General features: G+C 40.9%; 2 protein-coding genes across 4 annotated transcripts in view; both read right to left on the minus strand.

The window, feature by feature from the left end:
• Positions 1–21,300, minus strand: part of agbl4 (AGBL carboxypeptidase 4) — a 412,900-nt gene that overhangs the window by 92,738 nt on the left and 298,862 nt on the right. The gene's annotated exons all lie outside the window — the stretch shown is intronic.
• LOC118390992 (BEN domain-containing protein 5-like) overlaps positions 956–21,300 on the minus strand; it is a 30,525-nt gene continuing 10,180 nt past the window's right edge. For 2 of the 3 annotated variants that reach the window (XM_035781890.2, XM_052457935.1), the window contains 5 exons: positions 17,063–17,193; positions 14,082–14,532; positions 7,138–7,286; positions 6,122–6,335; positions 956–6,005 (listed from right to left, as the gene is read on the minus strand). In XM_035781890.2, coding sequence (XP_035637783.1) covers positions 5,809–6,005; positions 6,122–6,335; positions 7,138–7,286; positions 14,082–14,532; positions 17,063–17,193 — 1,142 coding nt within the window. In that variant the 3' untranslated portion in view covers positions 956–5,808. The remainder of the gene's footprint in view (positions 6,006–6,121; positions 6,336–7,137; positions 7,287–14,081; positions 14,533–17,062; positions 17,194–21,300) is intronic. The other variant, XM_035781895.2, reaches the window with a different exon arrangement.

The following is a 21,300-nucleotide window of genomic DNA, read 5'->3' on the forward strand; positions in this document are numbered from 1 at the left end:
TTGAAATATATATTTGGAGACAACTGGGCATCCCTTGACAGTCACATCTTTAGTAAACAGGTTAGAAAACAGATTTCCCAATAATGATATCAACTGTGTAGTATTGAGGTTACGAGTTTACATATACATGTGGAAAGGAGTTACCAGTAAGGTATTTTCCTATAGTATTTTAAATATATACACATCACACACAGACACAAGAGTAGCAATGAGGTAGGGCGGTGATGCTAGATGAAATATACCTGGCTAATGGATTGTAGAATAAAGCTACATGTAAAGATGAGCAAGAATACATTTTTTAAAAAGGTCAGAACAAAAACATCTAATTTAGTGTAAGCTTGACATTTTATCTGAGGTGAGTACATTGGGCCTCATGAATCAGACAGACAGCCAGACCGAGAGTGCAGTAAGACATGCTGACAGTCCATGACTCACTGCCATAGTGAGGATATGACAAATTAATCTTCTTTTTGTAAAACCTCATATCCAGTTCAAACATAAGGAAGTGTTGTCACTACGTCTAGTGGCAGTGATAGTACTGTAGTAGGAACACTGGGCAGTTTGGAGGGTTAAACCTGGACTGGTCCTCAGCATCAGAAACAACATCTTTTCATGAACGGGTCAGGTGACAATATAGTCCAATATTCATCACGGTTTAACCACACACCCTGTTTTGGCATCAGAAAACAAATGAGTAAAGAACAATAACATGTCACAGGAATTCATCACAGTCCACACAGCAGAACAGTTTCACAAACATCCTAAAAGCTTTAAACGTATGCATTGTAATACATAGTGTGCATAAGGACCCGACAGGACCATGTTGATTACTACAGAAATGATAGCAGGACATCTACATTAGGGAGAATAAAAAAAAAAAAAAAAAAAAAAAAATAATATAAAAAAAAAATATATATATATATATATATATATATATATATATATATATTCAGTCTCTGTGGTAACTTAGATAATTCTGGACTAAACTTGGCAAGGGTCGTTGTTGTGCAAGTTCAAACCCAGCCTATCTCCTCACCAGCTTTCCCCGCTACATCGTCAGCATTCAATACCTTGTCTTATTATTACCACTCATCCACAACAACACTCAATATATCCAGCACCGCTACACAATCAGTTAAGAGCACACAATCCATTCGTAATGCACATCTCCATTGCCAAGGTCCTTGAATTTGTGAATCACATTAGATGAAATAGCACAGTACAGTCCTTGTTTGTTTGATATGTCAACCCACCCAATTCCCCATCCCCAGTCAGTTCCCATGCTATCTGTTTGTAGTGAGCTGATGGAGTCTGCCATCCCTGTGGCTCAGAGCTGCCCTTCCCTGCTCTATAGCCATTCCAACACATTATCCTGTCTGGTAACACAGATGGATCCAATGTTTAACCACTAGCGATAGCTTGGCATCTAGTGCAGCCTAGGGTTCAGCGTGATTCTACTGTCAATAACAGCAAAGCTGCAACATGACATGGCGGGCCATAAAGGGACCAATGGCTGTGAGGGCTGAGTGACGACAAGCCATGTATTGTATAGTAAATTGCCGTGCCCACCTTAACCATTAGTTGTCCAAACAGAGAGGGAGGGGCCGGTTATAAAACTGGACTTTTTTCTTAACTACTCCACCGCACCACAAAATACAGGGAATGTGCAATTTCTCAGATTTGAACATTTGTTTGACAAAAATAACAGTGGACTGAAAAGGGCTGTAGATTATTTTTGGCAATCATTCAACCAGGATATCATTCCAGCAGAGCTTCCAGTGTTCCCAGCGTCCCACTCCCTAGTCTACGTCTTAAACAATCACATCATTTAAATAATAGGGTCAATTCAAAGCACATAAAAATAACTGTCAAACATGGAAACAACAGGACAAGAGAGCAGCAGACAAGATTATCTTAACATTTTGAACAACTATTATGCAGTTCCTCTGTAGAATTATATCGTCTGTCTCAAAGGAAGTTGCTTTAAAAAACAAAACATCTTTGTTTTACACATTAGTTTGAGGTCTAAAGCTTATTCCAATATCTGTGGAGTGGCAGGTGGGAGGGAATAGGCTAAACCTGGGGAATATAAAGCAGTAAGTGCCAGTGGCATTGCTTACTAAGGACCACTCTTCACACTTATTCAGTTCATACAAATAGCAAACCAGAACTCAAATATATAATACATTGATTGTTCGTTGTCTTTTTTCCATTTTGCAAACAATCCATTTCTTTGGAAATAGACAATCGGTCACAAGAGATTTAAAGTGCATTCAATGATTGATTTGCTAGTCTGACCAATCCTTAAAACAGGGGAAACATAAGATATGTCAAGAGTGTTGTGGTTTGTCTTGAGGTCACACAAGAGACACTTAATTTCTTTGAGTTTAGATGCTCCTGATATACATTTGGGATACAACATCAAGCTTAAAGCCAACGCTGATTACGAAAATAAACAAACAGAAAAATAAATCACCAAGTAACAAAGGAATTGCAATGTCAATTAACAAACCAGACAAAGACCGAAAAGGTATTTAACATGGTAACGTGTAAGTCGGACTAAAAACTGAAAATCCACGATTTGTGAAAGAAACTACTAGTTATATACACACTAAAATATCCCCACATATGGTAGCTTAACAAAAGGTTGACCGAATGGTAAGAACTATAAAGAAAAACCATAGACAGACACAAACAAAAATAGAAAGTGATGAGACAAAAAGGCTTGACAGGCAGACCTGCAGGTGATTCACAGTTAGCCACATGGTCACAGTTGAGAATTCAATCTGCAGCATTTAATTCCAGATCGCAGACAGCCAGACAAGCCGTTTGGGGAAAAACAAAGAAGACATTTGAAAAGTTCTGATGGCATGTCATTGGAAGTTGTCACTATACCTTATTTCATTCCAAGTGGTGTGCCTCAAAAAAAGAGGGCTGTAAGAGAGCAGGAAGTTGGCTTAATCCAGGCCCACAGGGATCAAGACTAACACTGGCCGCTGCAGACAGCTTTACCTACAGCCACACACAGTATCTGGCAACTTTTCACATTCAGACACCAAAGTGCAGTTTAAAGCTATATCAGCTTTACTTTACAATCACAGCTTACTAGAAAACTTGAGGACACAGTCCCCAATAATTGCCATATTCTAAGGCCTTTCTCCAAAACAGTTTTAATGACCTGCAGGACAGTTTGAATAAAGATAACTTCTACAATAATGACATTTACAGTTGAAGTCTGAAGTTTACATACACTTAGGTTGGAGTCATTAAAACTCATTTTTCAACCACTCCACAATTTTCTTGTTAACAAACTATAGTTCTGGCAAGTCGGTTAGGACATCTACTTTGTGCATGACAAGTGATTTTTCCAACAATTGTTTACTGACAAGATAACTTCACTTATAATTAATTGTATCATAATTCCAGTGGGTCAGAAGTTTACAAACAGTATGGTGACTGTGCCTTTAACAGCTCGGAAAAAGTTCCAGAAAATGATGTTATGGCTTTAGAAGCTTCTGATAGGCTAATTGACATAATTAGAGTTGATTGGAGGTGTACCTGTGGATGTATTTCAAGGCCTACCTTCAAACTCAGTGCCTCTTTGCTTGACATCATTGGAAAATGAAAAGAAAATCAGTCAAGACCTCAGAAAAACAATGTTGACCTCCACAAGGTTCATCCTTGGGAGCAACTTCCAAACGCCTGAAGGTACCACGTTCATCTGTACAAACAATAGTACGAAAGTATAAACACCATGGGACCACGCAGCCGTAATACCGCTCAGGAAGGAGACGTGTTCTGTCTCCTAGAGTTGAACGTACTTTGGTGTGAAAAGTTCAAATCAATCCCAGAACAACAGCAAAGGAACTTGAACATGCTGGAGGAAACAGGGACATAACATTTACATTTAAGTCATTTAGCAGACATAAGTATCTATAGCCACAGTAAAACGAGTCCTATATCGACATAATCTGAAAGGCTGCTCAGCAAGGAAGAAGCCACTGCTCCAAAACCACCATAAAAAAGCCAGACTACGGTTTGCAACTGCACATGGGGACAAAGATCGTACTTTCTGGATAAATGTCCTCTGGCATAATGACCATCGTTATGTTTGGAGGAAAAAGGGGAAAGCTTGCAGGTCGAAGAACACCTTCCCAATCATGAAGCACGAGGGTGGCAGCATCATGTTGTGGGGTGCTTTGCTGCAGGAGGGGACTGGTGCACTTCAGAAAATAGATGGCATCATGAGGGGAAAATTATTTGAATATATTGGAGCAACATCAGTCAGGAAGTTAAAGCTTGGTCGCAAATGGGTCTTCCAAATGGACAATGAACCCAAGCATACTTCCAACGTTTAATTTTTTATTTTACCTTTATTTAACAAGGCAAGTCAGTTAAGAACAAATTCTTCTTTTCAATGACAGCCTAGGAACAGTGGGTTAACTGCCTTTTTCAGGGGCAGAACGACAGATTTGTACCTTGTCAGCTCGGGGATTTGATCTAGCAACCTTTCGGTTACTAGTCCAACGCTCTAACCACTAGGCTACCTGCCGCCCCAGATGTGGCAAAATGTCTTAAGGACAACCAAGTCAAGGTATTGGAGTGGCCATCAAAGCCCTGACCTCAATCCCATGGAAAATATGTGGGCAGAACTGAAAAAGTGTGGGCAAGCAAGGAGGCCTACAAACCTGACTCAGTTACACCAGCTCTGTCAGGAGGAACGGGCCAAAATTCACCCAACTTATTGTGGGAAGCTTGTGGAAGACTACCCGAAACGTTTGACCCAAGTTAAACAATTTAAAGGCAATGCTATCAAATACTAATTGAGTTCATGTAAACGTCTGACCCACTGGGAATGTGATGAAAGAAATAAAAGCTGAAATAAATCTCTACTATTATTCTGACATTTCCCATTCTTAAAATAAATTCTTGAATTGGATCTCGCAAGTAGGATAGATAAATACTGTGAACCAAGTATCCAGAAAATAACATATTGTGTCTTCTCAAGAACGTTGCTAGTCTGACATGGACAAGCACCGCACTGAAACAATGATAAACCTCTGAACCAAACTCTTAATGTTCATTGGTGCTCTATACTATGGAAATCCATATTTCCATGGAAGATACCTAGCAATAATCTCTAGGGCAACAGAATATCTGTGCAATGTGGCCTCGATCAATTAAGACCTTGTTGTAAAAGTGCATCTTTACATCCTCCCCAAAACACATTAAGTACCAATAGCACACACAGAGACCTCAACACTAAGGCCTTCGTCATGGCTAACCTTTCCACCACACACACGAACATGATTATTCCAAAATATCTTCTTATAACCAGAATATTTATTTTTCAAGGGAAATCACTGAGAAAAATTAGTACTCAATGTCATGTTCTGACACAGAACATTTGGTTTGAGCGCGACTGCATTCTCTAACAACCAGATTGCTTTAAGAATCTCTCCACACAAAAACATCTCTAAAAACCCAGGTCCACCCAGCCAAATCAAACTTGGTCACATGCGCCGAATACAACATGTAGACCTTACCGTGAAATGCTTACTTACAAGCCCTTAACCAACAGTGCAGTTCAAGAAAGTCCTACTTAAAGCTTGTAAAAATACTCACACCCGTTCATATGACTCACACCAAAGCACTCAACCACTCATGGCATTGACTGGTAGGTAAAGCTGTCTTACAGCTGATGGATTGTTTAGGGCCTTGGGCCCTCACTGAAAACCTCTAGTGCTGGCACACATGATCCTACCCACCAGAAAATGAGAGGTACAGTATGGTGACAACTTTACGACACTACATGCCATCATAGGTAAAATTCTCTTTCTTGACAGTTTGTTTAATGAGCAGCTTCGATTCCCGCCTCTCCTCGTTCTTGATGGATTTGTTGATATCCATAATTTTTTCACAAATGTATTTGTTCACTTTGGACAATCTTTGTGTGATCTCTGTGCTGTCTGCTGTTTCTTGAGACACTCTGTCATACAGACACTCTGGAAAAAAGGAAATAAGAGTGCATTATTCATCCCCAAAAATGAAGCGATATTCCAAACTTTGTGAGTTGCAAACAGTGCCTAAAACATCTGAAAGCAGGCCTACACAGTTCTACCTCTGACTATTTTCAGCTTGCTTGGGGAGAGCGGGGGCTTGGGAAGGGCATCTTTCTTCTTTTTGGTGGCCACGCCAGTGACACTCCTGTTCTTGAGGGTCTCAGTGCCCCAGATCATGACGGCCAGGTTCTTGGTAAACTTGGAGTCTCCCTGTGTTCGCTGTAGCTGGTGCCACTTCTCTTCCTGCACCCAGATGCCCCCGCCCAGGTGCACCTGCAGCAACACAGCACAGATATGTAGTGAGGGTCACCTACACCCAGACCTGTGACCACACTGGACTATAACCAACAGCAGCAAAGCAACCCATCCCACAACTATTCAGCCCAAATTAGAAATCAAAAGAGCCATGTTTCAGCAGCTACATTAATAAGTAAGAGGCAATTGATTCCAGCGTGGATGACTTGCAATGAGTATTTATACTGGCATAGAACCACAGAGACAGGCCTGCCCTGAGTTAAAGGTGAGCGAATGCAGAGAGCGCCATGTGTGCCGTCCTGCCTTTATCACTGAGAAGTCTTTAGGCTGGCATCCAAAGGCTTTTCCCTTTGCAGCTAATGTGCTTTAGGCTCCTTGCCAGCAGACAAGCTTTTCACTGCTCTTAACTTAGAGGAGCCCTTTCTCTTTTTTCTTTCTAGGGCTACCTGTCAGTCACTTCAATTCCACTGGTAGAAATAATTAATAGCGGGCAATGTGTGAGAGTTCTAATTTGCTTTTGTTCTTCACGCTTGAACTGAGAGGCTCTTTGCTTGTAACACAAATTCCCCCCTGTCATGTGAAGCAAGCAAAATTACTACGTGTATAGCCCTGCAACCACTATCAGGGCAATAAACAGTACTGATGTCTAAGCTATACAGACAATCATCTCAGCCTTGTTTACCCTCAAGGAGAGGTGAACGCTTGTGCAATACAAGTTCCCAAGTTCATGTGTAAGGGAAAATAGAATGCTTCCACCCCATCAAAGCAACTACAGGGCGGAAGAAAGAAAGGGGTTGAGACCAGGGTCGGTGACACTCACCTTGCCATCATTACAAGTGTAGACTGTTCTAGGGGAGGGTGAGTGGCTGGAGCTGGTATTGGCCTCTTCCCTGTACACTTCCTGTGGCTCAACGACGGGCTCCACCACCTCTGCTTTGATTGTCTGAGTGCCATTGTCATGCATAGGCTCTGTATAAGGTGCAAAATCAAAAGTAATGTTGAGATGCATATCTCTAGGCACATTGTATAGTGTTGTTAGTCTCTCAGGTGACAACAAGCCTAGAACACTGACAGAGGCCTTGACTCATCCACAACAGTTACAATTTTTTTTTTTTTTTTTAAACCTTTATTTAACCAGGCAAGTCAGAACAAATTCTTATTTTCAATGACGGCCTAGGAACAGTGGGTTAACTGCCTGTTCAGGGGCAGAACGACAGATTTGTACCTTGTCAGCTCGGAGGTTTGAACTCACAACCTTCCAGTTACTAGTCCAACGCTCTAACCACTAGGCTACCCTGCCGTATGTGGTTAGGGAGTTGTAGTCTTAGCTTTGGACTGGCGCCTGCAGCAAGGCTTCACTGTGCCTCGAGACTGTGGGGCTATTTTAACCCAGTAAGCTGGCTTGGTGGTTGGCCACACTAAGCGCTAATGTAGCTGATAAGTTTTAATATTGGTCAGCGCAATACATTCCTGACCCGAAAGCACCCTTGCCAGTCTAATCTTTAGCCTGTCCCATTACATCGCCTGGCTCCCATGTCACACTCCAGTGGCACCAATGCAAAACACATGGAGCTGGCCATGGAACTGGCTTGAGGGCTGCACTTCCACACTACAGTAGTCTCAGGGTTCTAGACTAACTTTCTCCACTGGTGGCACCTACTTTTTCAGTTGATGGCAACCAGCACGATTTTGGTCGCACCAATGTTTCACAGCTGTTTTATTTTTTTATTTTTTTATTTCACCTTTATTTAACCAGGTAGGCTAGTTGAGAACAAGTTCTCATTTGCAACTGCGACCTGGCCAAGATAAAGCATAGCAGTGTGAACAGACAACACAGAGTTACACATGGAGTAAACAATTAGCAAGTCAATAACACAGTAGAAAAAAATGGGCAGTCTATATACAATGTGTGCAAAAGGCATGAGGAGGTAGGCGAATAATACAATTTTGCAGATTAACACTGGAGTGATAAATGATCAGATGGGCATGTACAGGTAGAGATATTGGTGTGCAAAATAGCAGAAAAGTAAATAAATAAAAACAGTATAAAAACAGTATGGGAATGAGGTAGGTGAAAAAGGGTGAGCTATTTACCTATAGACTATGTACAGCTGCAGCGATCGGTTAGCTGCTCGGATAGCTGATGTTTGAAGTTGGTGAGGGAGATAAAAGTCTCCAACTTCAGCGATTTTGCAATTCGTTCCAGTCACAGGCAGCAGAGTACTGGAACGAAAGGCGGCCAAATGAGGTGTTGGCTTTAGGGATGATCAGTGAGATACACCTGCTGGAGCGCGTGCTACGGATGGGTGTTGCCATCGTGACCAGTGAACTGAGATAAGGCGGAGCTTTACCTAGCATGGACTTGTAGATGACCTGGAGCCAGTGGGTCTGGCGACGAATATGTAGTGAGGGCCAGCCGACTAGAGCATACAAGTCGCAGTGGTGGGTGGTATAAGGTGCTTTAGTGACAAAACGGATGGCACTGTGATAGACTGCATCCAGTTTGCTGAGTAGAGTGTTGGAAGCCATTTTGTAGATGACATCGCCGAAGTCGAGGATCGGTAGGATAGTCAGTTTTACTAGGGTAAGCTTGGCAGCGTGAGTGAAGGAGGCTTTGTTGCGGAATAGAAAGCAGACTCTGGATTTGATTTTGCTGTGACCTGACCTGTGTCCGTTTATACAATCAATTTGACTTTGTTTTTACCACTTTGACTACATAACGGTAATAATTTATTTGAATGGTAAATCTCTATTGATAAACAGATTAAATACCCTAGGCCTATTCACAGTACAGGTGGATGGGATGGGTTATTATTAATTTAGCATTATATAAAAGCCCCTTGGATATTCTCAGATACAGTTGAAATCAGAAGTTTACCTACACTTAGGTTGGAGTCATTAAAACTAATTTACCAACCACTCCACAAATTTCTTGTTAACAAACTAGTTTTGGCAAGTCGGTTAGAACATCTACTTTGTGCATGACAAGTGATTTTTCCAACAATTATTTACAGGCAGATTATTTCACTGTATCACAATTCCAGTGGGTCAGAAGTTCACATGCACTAAATTGACTGTGCCTTTAAACAGCTTGGAAAATTCTGATTTGAGTCGATTGGAGGTGTACCTGTGGATCTATTTCAAGGCCTACCTTCAAACTCAGTACCTCATTGCTTGACATTGCTTGACATCATGAGAAAATAAAAATAAATCAGCCAAGACCTCAGATTATTTTTTGTAGTTCTCCACAAGGCACCACGTTCATCTGTACAAACAATAGTACGCAAGTATAAACACCATGGGACCACACAGCCGTCATACCGCTCACGAAGGAGAAGTGTTCTGTCTCCTAGAGATGAACGTACTTTGGTGTGAAAAATCAATCCCAGAACAACAGCAAAGGACCTTGTGAAGATGCTGGAGGAAACGGGCACAAAAGTATCTATATCCACAGTAAAACAAGTAATTTATCGACATAACCTGAAAGGACGCTCAGCAAGGAAGAAGCCACTGTTCCAAAACTACAATAAAAAGCCAGACTACGATTTGCAACTTCACATGGTGACAATGATCATACTTTTTGTAGAAATGTCCTCTGGTCTGATGAAACAAAAATAGAACTGTTCGGTCATAATGACCATCGTTATGTTTGGAGGAAAAAGGGGAACGATTTCAAGCTGAAGAACACCATCCCAACCGTGAAGCACGGGGGTGGCAGCATCAGGTTGTGGGGGTGCTTTGCTGCAGGAGGGACTGGTGCATTTCACAAAATAGATGGCATCATGAGGCGGGAAAACTATGTGGATATGTTGAAGCATCATCTCAAGACAATAGTTGGGAAGTTAAAGCTTGGTAGCAAATAGGTCTACCAAATGCACAATGACCCCAAGCATACTTCCAAAGTTGTGGCAAAATGGCTTAAGGACAACAAAGTCAAGGTATTAGAGTGGCCATCACAAAGCCCTGACCTCAAACCCATAGAAAACAAGGGATTTTTACTAGGATTAAATGTCAGGAATTGTTAACAACATTTGGCTAAGGTGTATGTAAACTTCCGACTTCAGCTGTATATATTTGTATACCCCTTTCCCCCCCCCAATTTCATGATATCCAATTGGTAGTTAGTCTTGTCCCATCGCTGCAACTCCCGTACAGACTCGGGAGAGGCGAAGGTCGAGAGCTATGCGTTCTCTGTAACACGACCCTGCCAAACCGTACTGCTTCTTGACACACTGCCAAAATTGCGGAATAGCCGCTCGGATCAGAGACGAGGCAGAGCATTAAGCTTTGATGAATAACTGGGCCTGCTGGGAGCATAGCAACAGACAGCGCATCTCAGTATCAGAAGTAAAAATACAGCCAGACTGGTGTGCTGCTGTGTTTTTCCAAACCTTATAACACTGTTGAGAGTTGACCTACAACTGATCCAAAAGGAATGAAACATTCAAATTACAGGGCTTTTGCACCATTAATGAAATGTAATTTTCCCTGCAGTTTACAGCCGAGATTAGAATTGTGTACTCTCTCGAAAACAGTAATGCAATTATTCATTGCATTGTGGTGTTGTAGGAGTCTAGGTAGGATAACTGTAATGTCCCTAAAAGAGATCAATAGGGGAGCATTATGAGCTGCGTGTCTCATGTCTTCACTGTTCTCCCACCCGCAATGAGGCACCAGACCTCTCCGCTGCCTATCAGCTATACCGCCATGTTCTTGTGGAATAAAAAATAAATACAACATTGGTACAGCTTTGAATGATTTTGTTTTTGTGGTATGATCGCTAGTTAGCCTATTGCAGATCTGGACAAATGATCCACCTACCACTATTGTCACTATGAATGGTGGATAGAGGGAAGAATAGAGAGACTGGTAGATTATATCGACCTGTGGTCAAGTAAGCATGCGGAAAAGCGTAGAGCATAAGGGAAGTACCAAAACACCTTGATATAGGGGAGGCACATGCTAGCAGATTAAATTTAGCTAGGATGGAAGAAATTATATAGTCAAACCTGCAAAATGTAAACCAGGGGGAAAAAAAAAACACACTACCCTCCCCTATAACTGATAAAACGTTCTTTTTTTAAACTTTCCAAAGCAAAAAAAAATGAAAAAATGACACCCCCCTTAGCAAGGAATGTTAGCCTACATAGCTGGATGCTACTGGTATCTTCCTGCATTGTAAAGTGTTATAGCCTGTAATGCACAGTTTTGCGAACTGTAAATAACATTTGCAATATTTCTACATGCCGTGTTGCATTATTCAAGTGTGTGTAACTTCTGTGCAGCATGAGTGGAGAGCTAACATGATAACAGCCTAGACTCCCAGTGAGTGTAGTGGTTCTTCAGGACAGACTACAGCTAGCAATGAGTAAGTGGAGCAGGCACGGTGCTGCCGTGCTATAAAGGGACATGGGCTGCGCTGACAGACTTGATCCTCTCTCAATCAGTAGACGACGTGAGACATTTCACAGAAGTACCAAAAGTAACAAAAAGTGTATGTTCTATTATCGAAAACGTACCAAAGTTTTGGTAGGCCTATACTAAGCAACATTAAACTAAGCTATAAAAAAAACTTTCACTGGCACGCTAGGGTCCAATTACAAATTGGTGTCACACTGCCAAGTCAAAGGGTCGCAAATGCGAGTGTTCGACGGATTTTAACCTTGTCAGCTCGGGGATTTGATTTTGTAACCTCTCAGTTACTAGTCCAACCACAAACCACTATGGCTACCTGCCGCCTCAAATAGCTGTAGTATCAAGCAAATACTACGATTTACAACATAAACACACTAAAGACTAATGATAACAACTAGAGGTCGACCGATTATGATTTTTCCACCGATTATTGGAGGACCAAAAAAGCCGATACCGTTAATCGGACGATTTTTTAAAATGTATTTGTAATAAGGACAATTACAACAATACTGAATTAACACTTATTTTAACTTAATATAATACATCAATAAAAATCAATTTAGCCTCAAATAAATAATGAAACATGTTCAATTTGGTTTAAATAATGCAAAAACAAAGTGTTGGAAAAGTAAAAGTGCAATATGTGCCATGTAAAAAGCTAACGTTTGAGTTCCTTGCTCAGAACAAGAGAACATATGAAAGCTGGTGGTTCCTTTTAACATGAGACTTCAATATTCCAAGGTAAAAGGTTCTAGGTTGTAGTTAATGTAGTATTTATAGGACTATTTCTCTCTATACCATTTGTATTTCATATACCTTTGACTATTGGATGTTCTTATAGGCACTATAGTATTGCCAGTGTAACGGTATAGCTTCCGTCCCTCTCCTCACCCCTACCTGGGCTCGAACCAGGAACACATCGACAACAGCCACACTCGAAGCAGCTTTACCCGTCGCTCCACAAAAGCCGCGGCCCTTGCAGAGCAAGGGGAATAACTACTCCAAGTCTCAGAGCGAGTGACATTTAAAACACTATCGGCGCACATCCAGCTAACTAGCCATTGCACATCGGTTACACCAGCCATTAGGCTGATAGGCTTGAAGTCATAAACAGCGCTGTGCTTGCGAAGAGCTGCTGGCAAAATGCACGAAAGTGCTGTTTGAATGAATGCTTACGAGCCTGCTGCAGCCTACCATCGCTCAGTCAGACTGCTCTATCAGACTTAATTATAACATAATAACACACAGAAATACGAGCCTTTGGTCATTAATATGGTCGAATCCGGAAACTAGAATTTCGAAAACAAAAAGTTTCTTATTTCAGTGAAATATGGAATCGTTCGGTATTTTATCTAACGGGTGGCATCCCTAAGTCTAAATATTCTTGTTACATTGCACAACCTTCAATGTTAATGTCATAATTACATAAAATTCTGGCAAATTAGTTCGCATTGAGCAAGGCTGGCCAAACTGTTGCATATACCCTGACTCTGCGTGCAATGAACGCAAGAGAAATAACAATTTCACCTGGTTAATATTGCCTGCTAACCTGGATTTCTTTTAGCTAAATATGCAGGTTTAAAAATATTTACTTCTGTGTATTGATTTTAAGAAAGGCATTGGTGTTTATGGTTAGGTACAGTCGTCCAATGATTGTGCTTTTTTCGCAAATGCGCTTTTGTTAAATTATCCCCCAGCGATGCATAGATTATATGCAACGCAGGACACGCTAGATAAACAAGTAATATCAACCATGTGTAGTTATAACTAGTGATTATGATTGATTGATTTTTATAAGATAAGTTTAATGCTAGCTAGCAACTTACCTTGGCTTCTACTGCATTCGCGTAACAGGCAGGCTCCTCGTGGAGTGCAATGAGAGGCAGGTGGTTAGAGCGTTGGACTAGTTAACTGTAAGGTTGCAAGATTGGGTCCCCGAGCTGACAAGGTGAAAATCTGTCGTTCTGCCCCTGAACAAGGCAGTTAACCCACCATTCCTAGGCCGTCATTGACAATAAGAACGTGTTCTTAACTGACTTGCCAAGTTAAATAAAAAGGTATATAAAAAATAAAAAAAAAGAATAAAGGCTAAATCGGCACCCAAAAATACTGATTGTTATGAAAACTTGAAATCGTCCCTAATTAATCGGCCATTCCGATTAATCGGTCGACCTCTAATAACAACCAAATACTTCATAACTTATCAACTCTGCAGCTGATTGTTAAAAAGCATATAATGACAGTACCCAAACCTACAGATAAAAAAATATATAAAAAAAAAATAAATAAAAAAAAATTGATGAACTCAATGTGGGTGACACTAGTCTAGTAAAACAGTTTTTTCTTAACCTGAACAGATGTGCAAGGCAGGCTGCAGTGAGAGGTGACTGGAGAGTGTGTGACTCTCACCGCTGCCGAGCCTCATGAGGAGTACGTCCTGCAGCCTCCTGTTGAAGTCACGCAGCTCCTTCACCTCTGTCAGCAGGCTGCCATACTCCTTCAGCTTCTTGGCCTGCTGGACCAGCTGCCTGCGGGTTCTCTCCAGCTCCTGCTGTAGCCTCCTCACCTCCTCCTCCTGCTGCCTGTAGCTGTGGACCAGCTCCTCATACAGAACCCGCGGTACCACCGCCTTCTCGGGCCCAGAGTCCCCCTCCTCTTCCAACTCAGCCAGCCTGTCCTCCTCCAGGTCATCATCTCCCTCTATGCAGGAACTCACAGCGTTCCTCTCCAGGCGGGCCACCACCGCTGCCAGGCTCTTCGAGGAGTTGGCTGTGGGACGCCCATGGTCCTGTGTCTGGGCCTGTAGAATCAAATAGGATTTAATGCAGGTTATCATTGTTTAAAACACAAGGGTTATGTATGTGATAATAATGAAGTGGAGCCTGCGTCACCATTTCATGTGATAAGAGTGATCTGGTGTGTCATGAATGTCATATTTTCAGTAAAAAGTTTGTAATAAATTTGACTATATATTTATATACAGAACAGAAATATAAATTCAACATGAAACAATTTCTATGATTTTACTGTGTTACAGTTCATATAAGGAAATCAGTCAAATTAAATAAATTCAATAGCCCCTATGGATTTCACATGACTGGGCAAGGGATCAGCAATGGGTGGGCCTCTGGGGAGCTAGACCCAGCCAATCAGAATGAGTTTTTCCCCACAAAATAACTTTATTACAGTCCCTGGAAATCCTGCAGGTAAAGAAGCCGGATGAGGAGGTACTGGGCTGGCGTGGTTACACGTGGTCTGCGGTTGTGAGGCCGGTTGGGCATACTGCCAAATTCTCTACAACGGCATTGGAGGCGGCTTATGGTAGAGAATTGGACAGTCAATTATTTGGCAACAGTTCTGGTGGACATTCCTGCAGTCAGCATTGCAACTGCACACTCCCTCAAAACTTCTGGCATTATGTTGTGTGGTACCTGCACATTTTTATTGTGGCCTTTTATTGTTCCCAGCACAAGGTGCACCTGTATAACCTGTGTTTAATAAGCTCCTTGATCATAACTTTACATTTTGTGTATATATATATATATATAGGTTTAAAATGTAAATGTTGAATAGATGTCCATATATCCATGGGGGGGGCTTAATCACTGGGAAGAGTCATGAGGTTATTTGATGAGATACTCAGAAGACTTGCCTTACAGATAGGGGGCAGTATTTTCACTTTGGATGAATTGCGTGCCCATAGTAAACTGCATCAAAATCTGTCCTAAATTGCTAATATATGCATATTATTATTAATATTGGATAGAAAACACTGAAATTTCTAAAACCGTTTGAATTATGTCTGTGAGTATAACAGAACACACAGGGCAGGCAATCTTCCAAACAAGTTTTGATATCCTGAAAGTTGGGGCAACATTGACGTCATCGCTTCCTCCCTTCCCAACAAGTTATGGATCTGGAAACACTTCCTACGTCTTCCACTAGATGTCCTCATTCAGTAGAAAGTGTAATGGAGCATTTGCTGTGAACTTTGACCTAATGGGAAGGAAAGTAGTTGGTGTCGCAAAATAATTCCATTTTGTTGTGGCGCGTTTGTCTGAGTGCTTCGGCTGTTCCAATCAGCCCCAGAAGAAAACGAATGATCCGGTTGGAATGCTATTGGATATATAACATCCTGAAGATTGAATCTGCACTTAGTTTGACCAGTTTCTTCGACCTGTAATACGTCTTTTGGAAGTTGATGCAAAGTTATCCTGGACCAGAAGTCATTTTTTGGGCATGTGAGCTGAGTGGTAGCAAATGCTGCTACTTGGACACTAGAATTGAACATTATGAAACAAAACAATTTATTGTTGAACTAGGACTCCTTGCACTACATTCTGATGAAAGATCAAAGGTAAGGGAATATTGTTACGTCTGAGCGCCGTCTCAGATTATTGCAATGTTAGGCTTTTTCCGTAACGTTAAAAAAAATGTGACACAGCGGTTGCATTAAGAACCAGTGTATCTTTAATTATATGTAGAACATGTATCTTTAGTCAAAGTTTATGATGAGTATTTCTGTTATCTGGCGTAGCTTTCTATAATTCCTCCGGATATTTTGGAGGATTTTCTGAACATGGCGTCAATGTAAACCGAGATTTATGGATATAAAATGCATATTATCGAACAAAACATAAATGTACTGTATGACTGTCATCTGATGAAGATTTTCAAGAGGTTAGTGATTGATTTAATTTTTTTAATCCTGCTTTTGTGATTTTTATCTTTTGCTGGAAAAAATGGCTACGTTTTTTCTTTGTTTTGGTGGTGGTCTAACATAAATATATGTTGTGTTTTTTCCGTAAAACATTTAAAACATCTGACACGCTGGGTAGATGAACAAGGTGTTTGTCTTTCATTTGAGGTATTGGACTTGTTAATGTGTGGAGGTTAAATATTTCTAAAGAATATTTTTGCATTCCCTGCGCCACCTTTTCAGCTGAACAGGGGGGTGGAGTTCCTGTAGGGAACCCATCGTCTTTTAAAGGGCAGCTGTCCAGAGTGCTGAAGGTGTTAATCCAGCATATGGTTAAACAAAAAGCAGGGGGATTTTTGGGGAACGTCCAAACTCATAGTAACAGTTTGTTAAATTATAAAAAGACAAATTACCATAAGTATTCTTCATATTCCTGGAGAACAGCATTAGTGAATATTTTTGAATCACACAAATCAAATTTTATTTGTCACATGCTTCATAAAGAGGTGTTGACTAACAGTCAAATACTTACTTACGCACCCTCAAATTCACTCAGCACAAAAACCACAGAAATGCTCTAATGGTTTTAAAACCATGACTAGTTTTTACTACCTTGCTTTGTTGCACCTACCTTTTTATGTCTCAATGGCAGTCGTTCCTCCCCAAAGTGGTTCTCAACTGAATTTCCCATATTCCTTGTCGACATCTTAGGAATTTTCATCTTCTTTTGCATTATATTGTGTTCAAACTCATCAATGTTATCTGCAAAATAGAGCCTAGTGTCAGCTGAAATCAAATATATAAACTCTTCAGACAGAAGTAAATGTTACACAAGAGAAAAAAACATTCTCAAAATCAGAGTGAATTTGTTGTGTTATGGCAAATAATATGGAGGGTGATCAGTGCCAGTTCGAAAATGCAAAGCTTAGATTCTAAATTGGTATGTGAAAATTATAAAATATATTTTTATTTTCAAAACAGTGTGCATGATTCATGCCACAATTAAATTGCAAAGTTTAAATGAAAATAGAAAAATGTTAATTGAAAATGGTAAATGGATATGCTTAATTTGAAATAAAAATGGTAAAAGTGCACATTATCCTACTAAACCAGTCTATCACCAATGCAACCCGTTAGGTATCATGCAAGGGTACTCATCATGCGAACAACTAACCAGGAAGAAGTGGCTCGGTGACTGTGCACGTGATGAGCAACTCAGCCTAGTGTTTGTACTTTTTCTGGGCTCAGGCAAAGTTAACCAATCTAAATTGCCTAGGCTTTGGCTTAGCAGGCCAATATGTTATTCTAGTGTACAGGACACCAGGTTCAAACCCCGTCGGTTACAGCAGTTAAAATCATTGCAACGACAGCCTGACATGGCTAGAATGTACCAATGCATGGTGGTGTTGTGTTGCTCTCCTGGTTCACGCATCCAGGAAGCAATTTGCATGAACGTGGAAAATTAAGAGAGAAAAAATGTTAAAATTGAGCATTTGGTAATGAAAATCAGCCCCTTTTCCATTTCTGTTTCCATTTACCAATTTTCAATTAACCATTTTAACATTGCAATTTCATTGTGGCAAGCCCACTGCTATGAAAATATAAATGCATTTATCATTTGGGCATTTAAGCATTGCATTTTTGAACTGGCACTGATCACCCTCCATAAAATGAGCCAGCACGAAGACCTTTTATACATCTCCATCTGGCATAGGAGTTTCACCCATCTTCAGTAAACAAGCTGCATGTAGTTTGTTTTACTTATGTGAAGCTAGCCACAATAAGAATTTTCCACAATATTGGAATTTGAGGTTCACTTTCAAAATAAAAGTCCGTAATTGAAAGAAATCCGTTAGTTACAAATAGTGGAATTGCGCCATGTTTTGACTTGATAATGCTAAACAAGTTTGGACTGTTATATACATTTTAACAAAAGACAAGTTAATTTGACAAAAATAAATAACATCTGTTAAATCGCACTGTGGATGTATTAGATTTCAGAATTGTACAGGGTACTTGTATTTTTTATTTATTTTACCTTTATTTAACCATGTAGGGTAGTTGAGAACAAGTTCTCATTTACAACAGTGATCTTGCCAAGATAAAGCAAAGCAGTGTGACAAAAACAACACAGAGGGATAAACAAACATGGGACAAACAAACGTACAGTCAATAACAATAGAAAAGGTATATGTACAGCGTGTGCAAATGTAGTAAGATTAGGGAGGTAAGACAAATAGGCCATAGAGGCTAAATGATTACAATTTAGCATTGACACTGGAGTGATAGATGTGCAGATGATGATGTGCAAGTAGAGATACTAGGGTGCAAAAGAGAAACAACAAAAAATTACATGGGGATGAGTTGGATGGGAGTGCTATTTACAGATGGGCTATGTACAGGCACAGTGATCGGTAAGCTGATGTGACAGCTGATGTTTAAAGCTAGAGAGGGAGATATGTCTCCAGCTTCAGTAATTTTTGCAACTCGTTCCAGTCAATGGCAGCAGAGAACTGGAAGGAAAGGCGGTCAAAGGAGGTGTCGGCTTTGGGGATGACCAGTGAAATATACCGGCTGGAGCGCATGCTACGGGTGGGTGTTGTTATGTAGACCAGTGAGCTGAGCTAAGGCGGGACTTTACCTAGCAAGGACTTATAGATGACCTGGAGCCAGTGGGTATGGCGATGGATATGTAGCGAGGGCCAGCCAACGAGAGCATACAGGTGTCAGTGGTGGGCAGTATATGGGGATTTGGTGACAAAACAGATGGCACTGTGATAGACTGCATCCAATTTGCTGAGTAGTGTGTTGGAGGCTATTTTGTAAATGACATCGCCGAAGTCAAGGACCGGTAGGAAAGTCAGTTTTACGAGGGTGTGTTCGGCAGCATGAGTGAAGGAGGCTTTGTTGCGAAATAGGAAGCTGATTCTAGATTTAATTTTAGATTGAAGATGCTTAATGGGAGTCTGGAAGGCGAGTTTAGTTTAAACATATACAGTGCCTTGCGAAAGTATTCGGCCCCCTTGAACTTTGCGACCTTTTGCCACATTTCAGGCTTCAAACATAAAGATATAAAACTGTATTTTTTGTGAAGAATCAACAACAAGTGGGACACAATCATAAAGTTGAACGACATTTATTGGATATTTCAAACTTTTTTTTCTGCTGTGCAGACTGGCAGGTTGACCGAGCGGAGGCTGGCTGGTGTCCCGAGTTAATGGTGAAGACCGCTAGCAGTGGCTAACTGACTACTAGCCAGATAGCTGGCTAGCTCCTGATGGGAGTTTCCGGTCCTAAAGTATAATAGCAGATCCGTACCACATTGGGCGAGTCGGGTTGCAGGAGACAATATTCAGTCCGTAGATGGAAAGTGAGATTAACATATTTCGTATATGAAAAAACAAACAAAGAAAACAATTTACACAAGACAAAACACACGTCCGACTGCTACACCATCTTGGATTATCACTGTACAGCCTTACCTATGGATTGTTGATCAATGAAATGGGTGACCGACAAACACAACTGAGTTTACGCAACTATTAATGAAATAGCTCTTATTGCAGGACTCAAAGCACAGAAAGGAGCCACATTAAGCTTACTAGTCAACCTGTGTATTGCAGGGCTTGACATGAACTTTTTTAGCCACTTGTCCTTCAGACAAGGTAACTGATTTCTTTACTTGTCTGAAGGAGAAAAAAAATGGCCTACATGTCAAAGTGTAGGTGATATGCATATTGGCTACAGACTCATGTCCAAAAAATGTAAATGTTGCCAGAAAATGTAGCCAAATTTACCACATTCCTTGTTGAAGGAGGGGTCAGAGGAGTGTGATGAAGACATGGGTTTTGGTGTCATTGATTACTTCTTTCTGAACTCTGTTTAAAAACCATCTGGCAGTCCGACGGACAGATTTGGGTTTGACGGATCCCAGGAGAACGCTACCTGCCCCAATGCATAATGTCAACTGTACAGTTTGGTGGAGGAAGAATACATTTTTGGGGCTAGTTCCCCTTAGTTCCAGTGAATGGAAATCTTAACAGAAAGGTCTAATCGCCCAACATCAGTGCCGGACCTCACTAATGCTTGTGGATGAATGGAAGCAAGTCCCCGCAGCAATGTTCCAACATCTAGTGAAAAGCCTGCCCAGAAGAGTGGAGGCTGTTACAGCAGCAAGGGGGGGACCAACTCCATATTAATGACCATGATTTTGGAATGAAATGTTCAATGAGCAGGTGTCCACATACTTTTAGTCAAGCAGTGTATAAGTATGCCCCCAACTCAATTCTGAAATCCAATACAGTCAGTCAGGGGTCTCGTTAAGAGTTCAGAAATCTGCATTTCAAAACACAGACAAAAATGTTTAAATCTGTTTTATACCATTTCACCTGCGTTTTATATTGATAGGCAACTGTGTTTTGTTTGCTTTAATAGAGTGATCAGGGGTGTGCAACTAGTTTTCCTTCACAGAAAATACACTGCTCAAAAAAATAAAGGGAACACTAAAATAACACATCCTAGATCTGAATGAATTAAATATACTTATTAAATACTTCTTTCTTTACATAGTTGAATGTGCTGACAACAAAATCACACAAAAATGATCAATTGAAATCAAATGTATCAACCCATGGAGGTCTGGATTTGAAGTCACACTCAAAATTTAAGTGGAAAACCACACTACAGGCTGACCCAACTTTGATGTAATGTCCTTAAAACAAGTCAAAATGAGGCTCAGTAGTGTGTGTGGCCTCCACGTGCGTGTATGACCTCCCTACAACGCCTGGGCATGCTCCTGATGAGGTGGCGGATGGTCTCCCGAGGGATCTCCTCCCAGACCTGGACTAAAGCATCCAACTCCTGGACAGT

Source organism: Oncorhynchus keta, chromosome 1, assembly GCF_023373465.1.
Source record: "Oncorhynchus keta strain PuntledgeMale-10-30-2019 chromosome 1, Oket_V2, whole genome shotgun sequence".
Taxonomy (NCBI): Eukaryota; Metazoa; Chordata; class Actinopteri; order Salmoniformes; family Salmonidae; genus Oncorhynchus; species Oncorhynchus keta.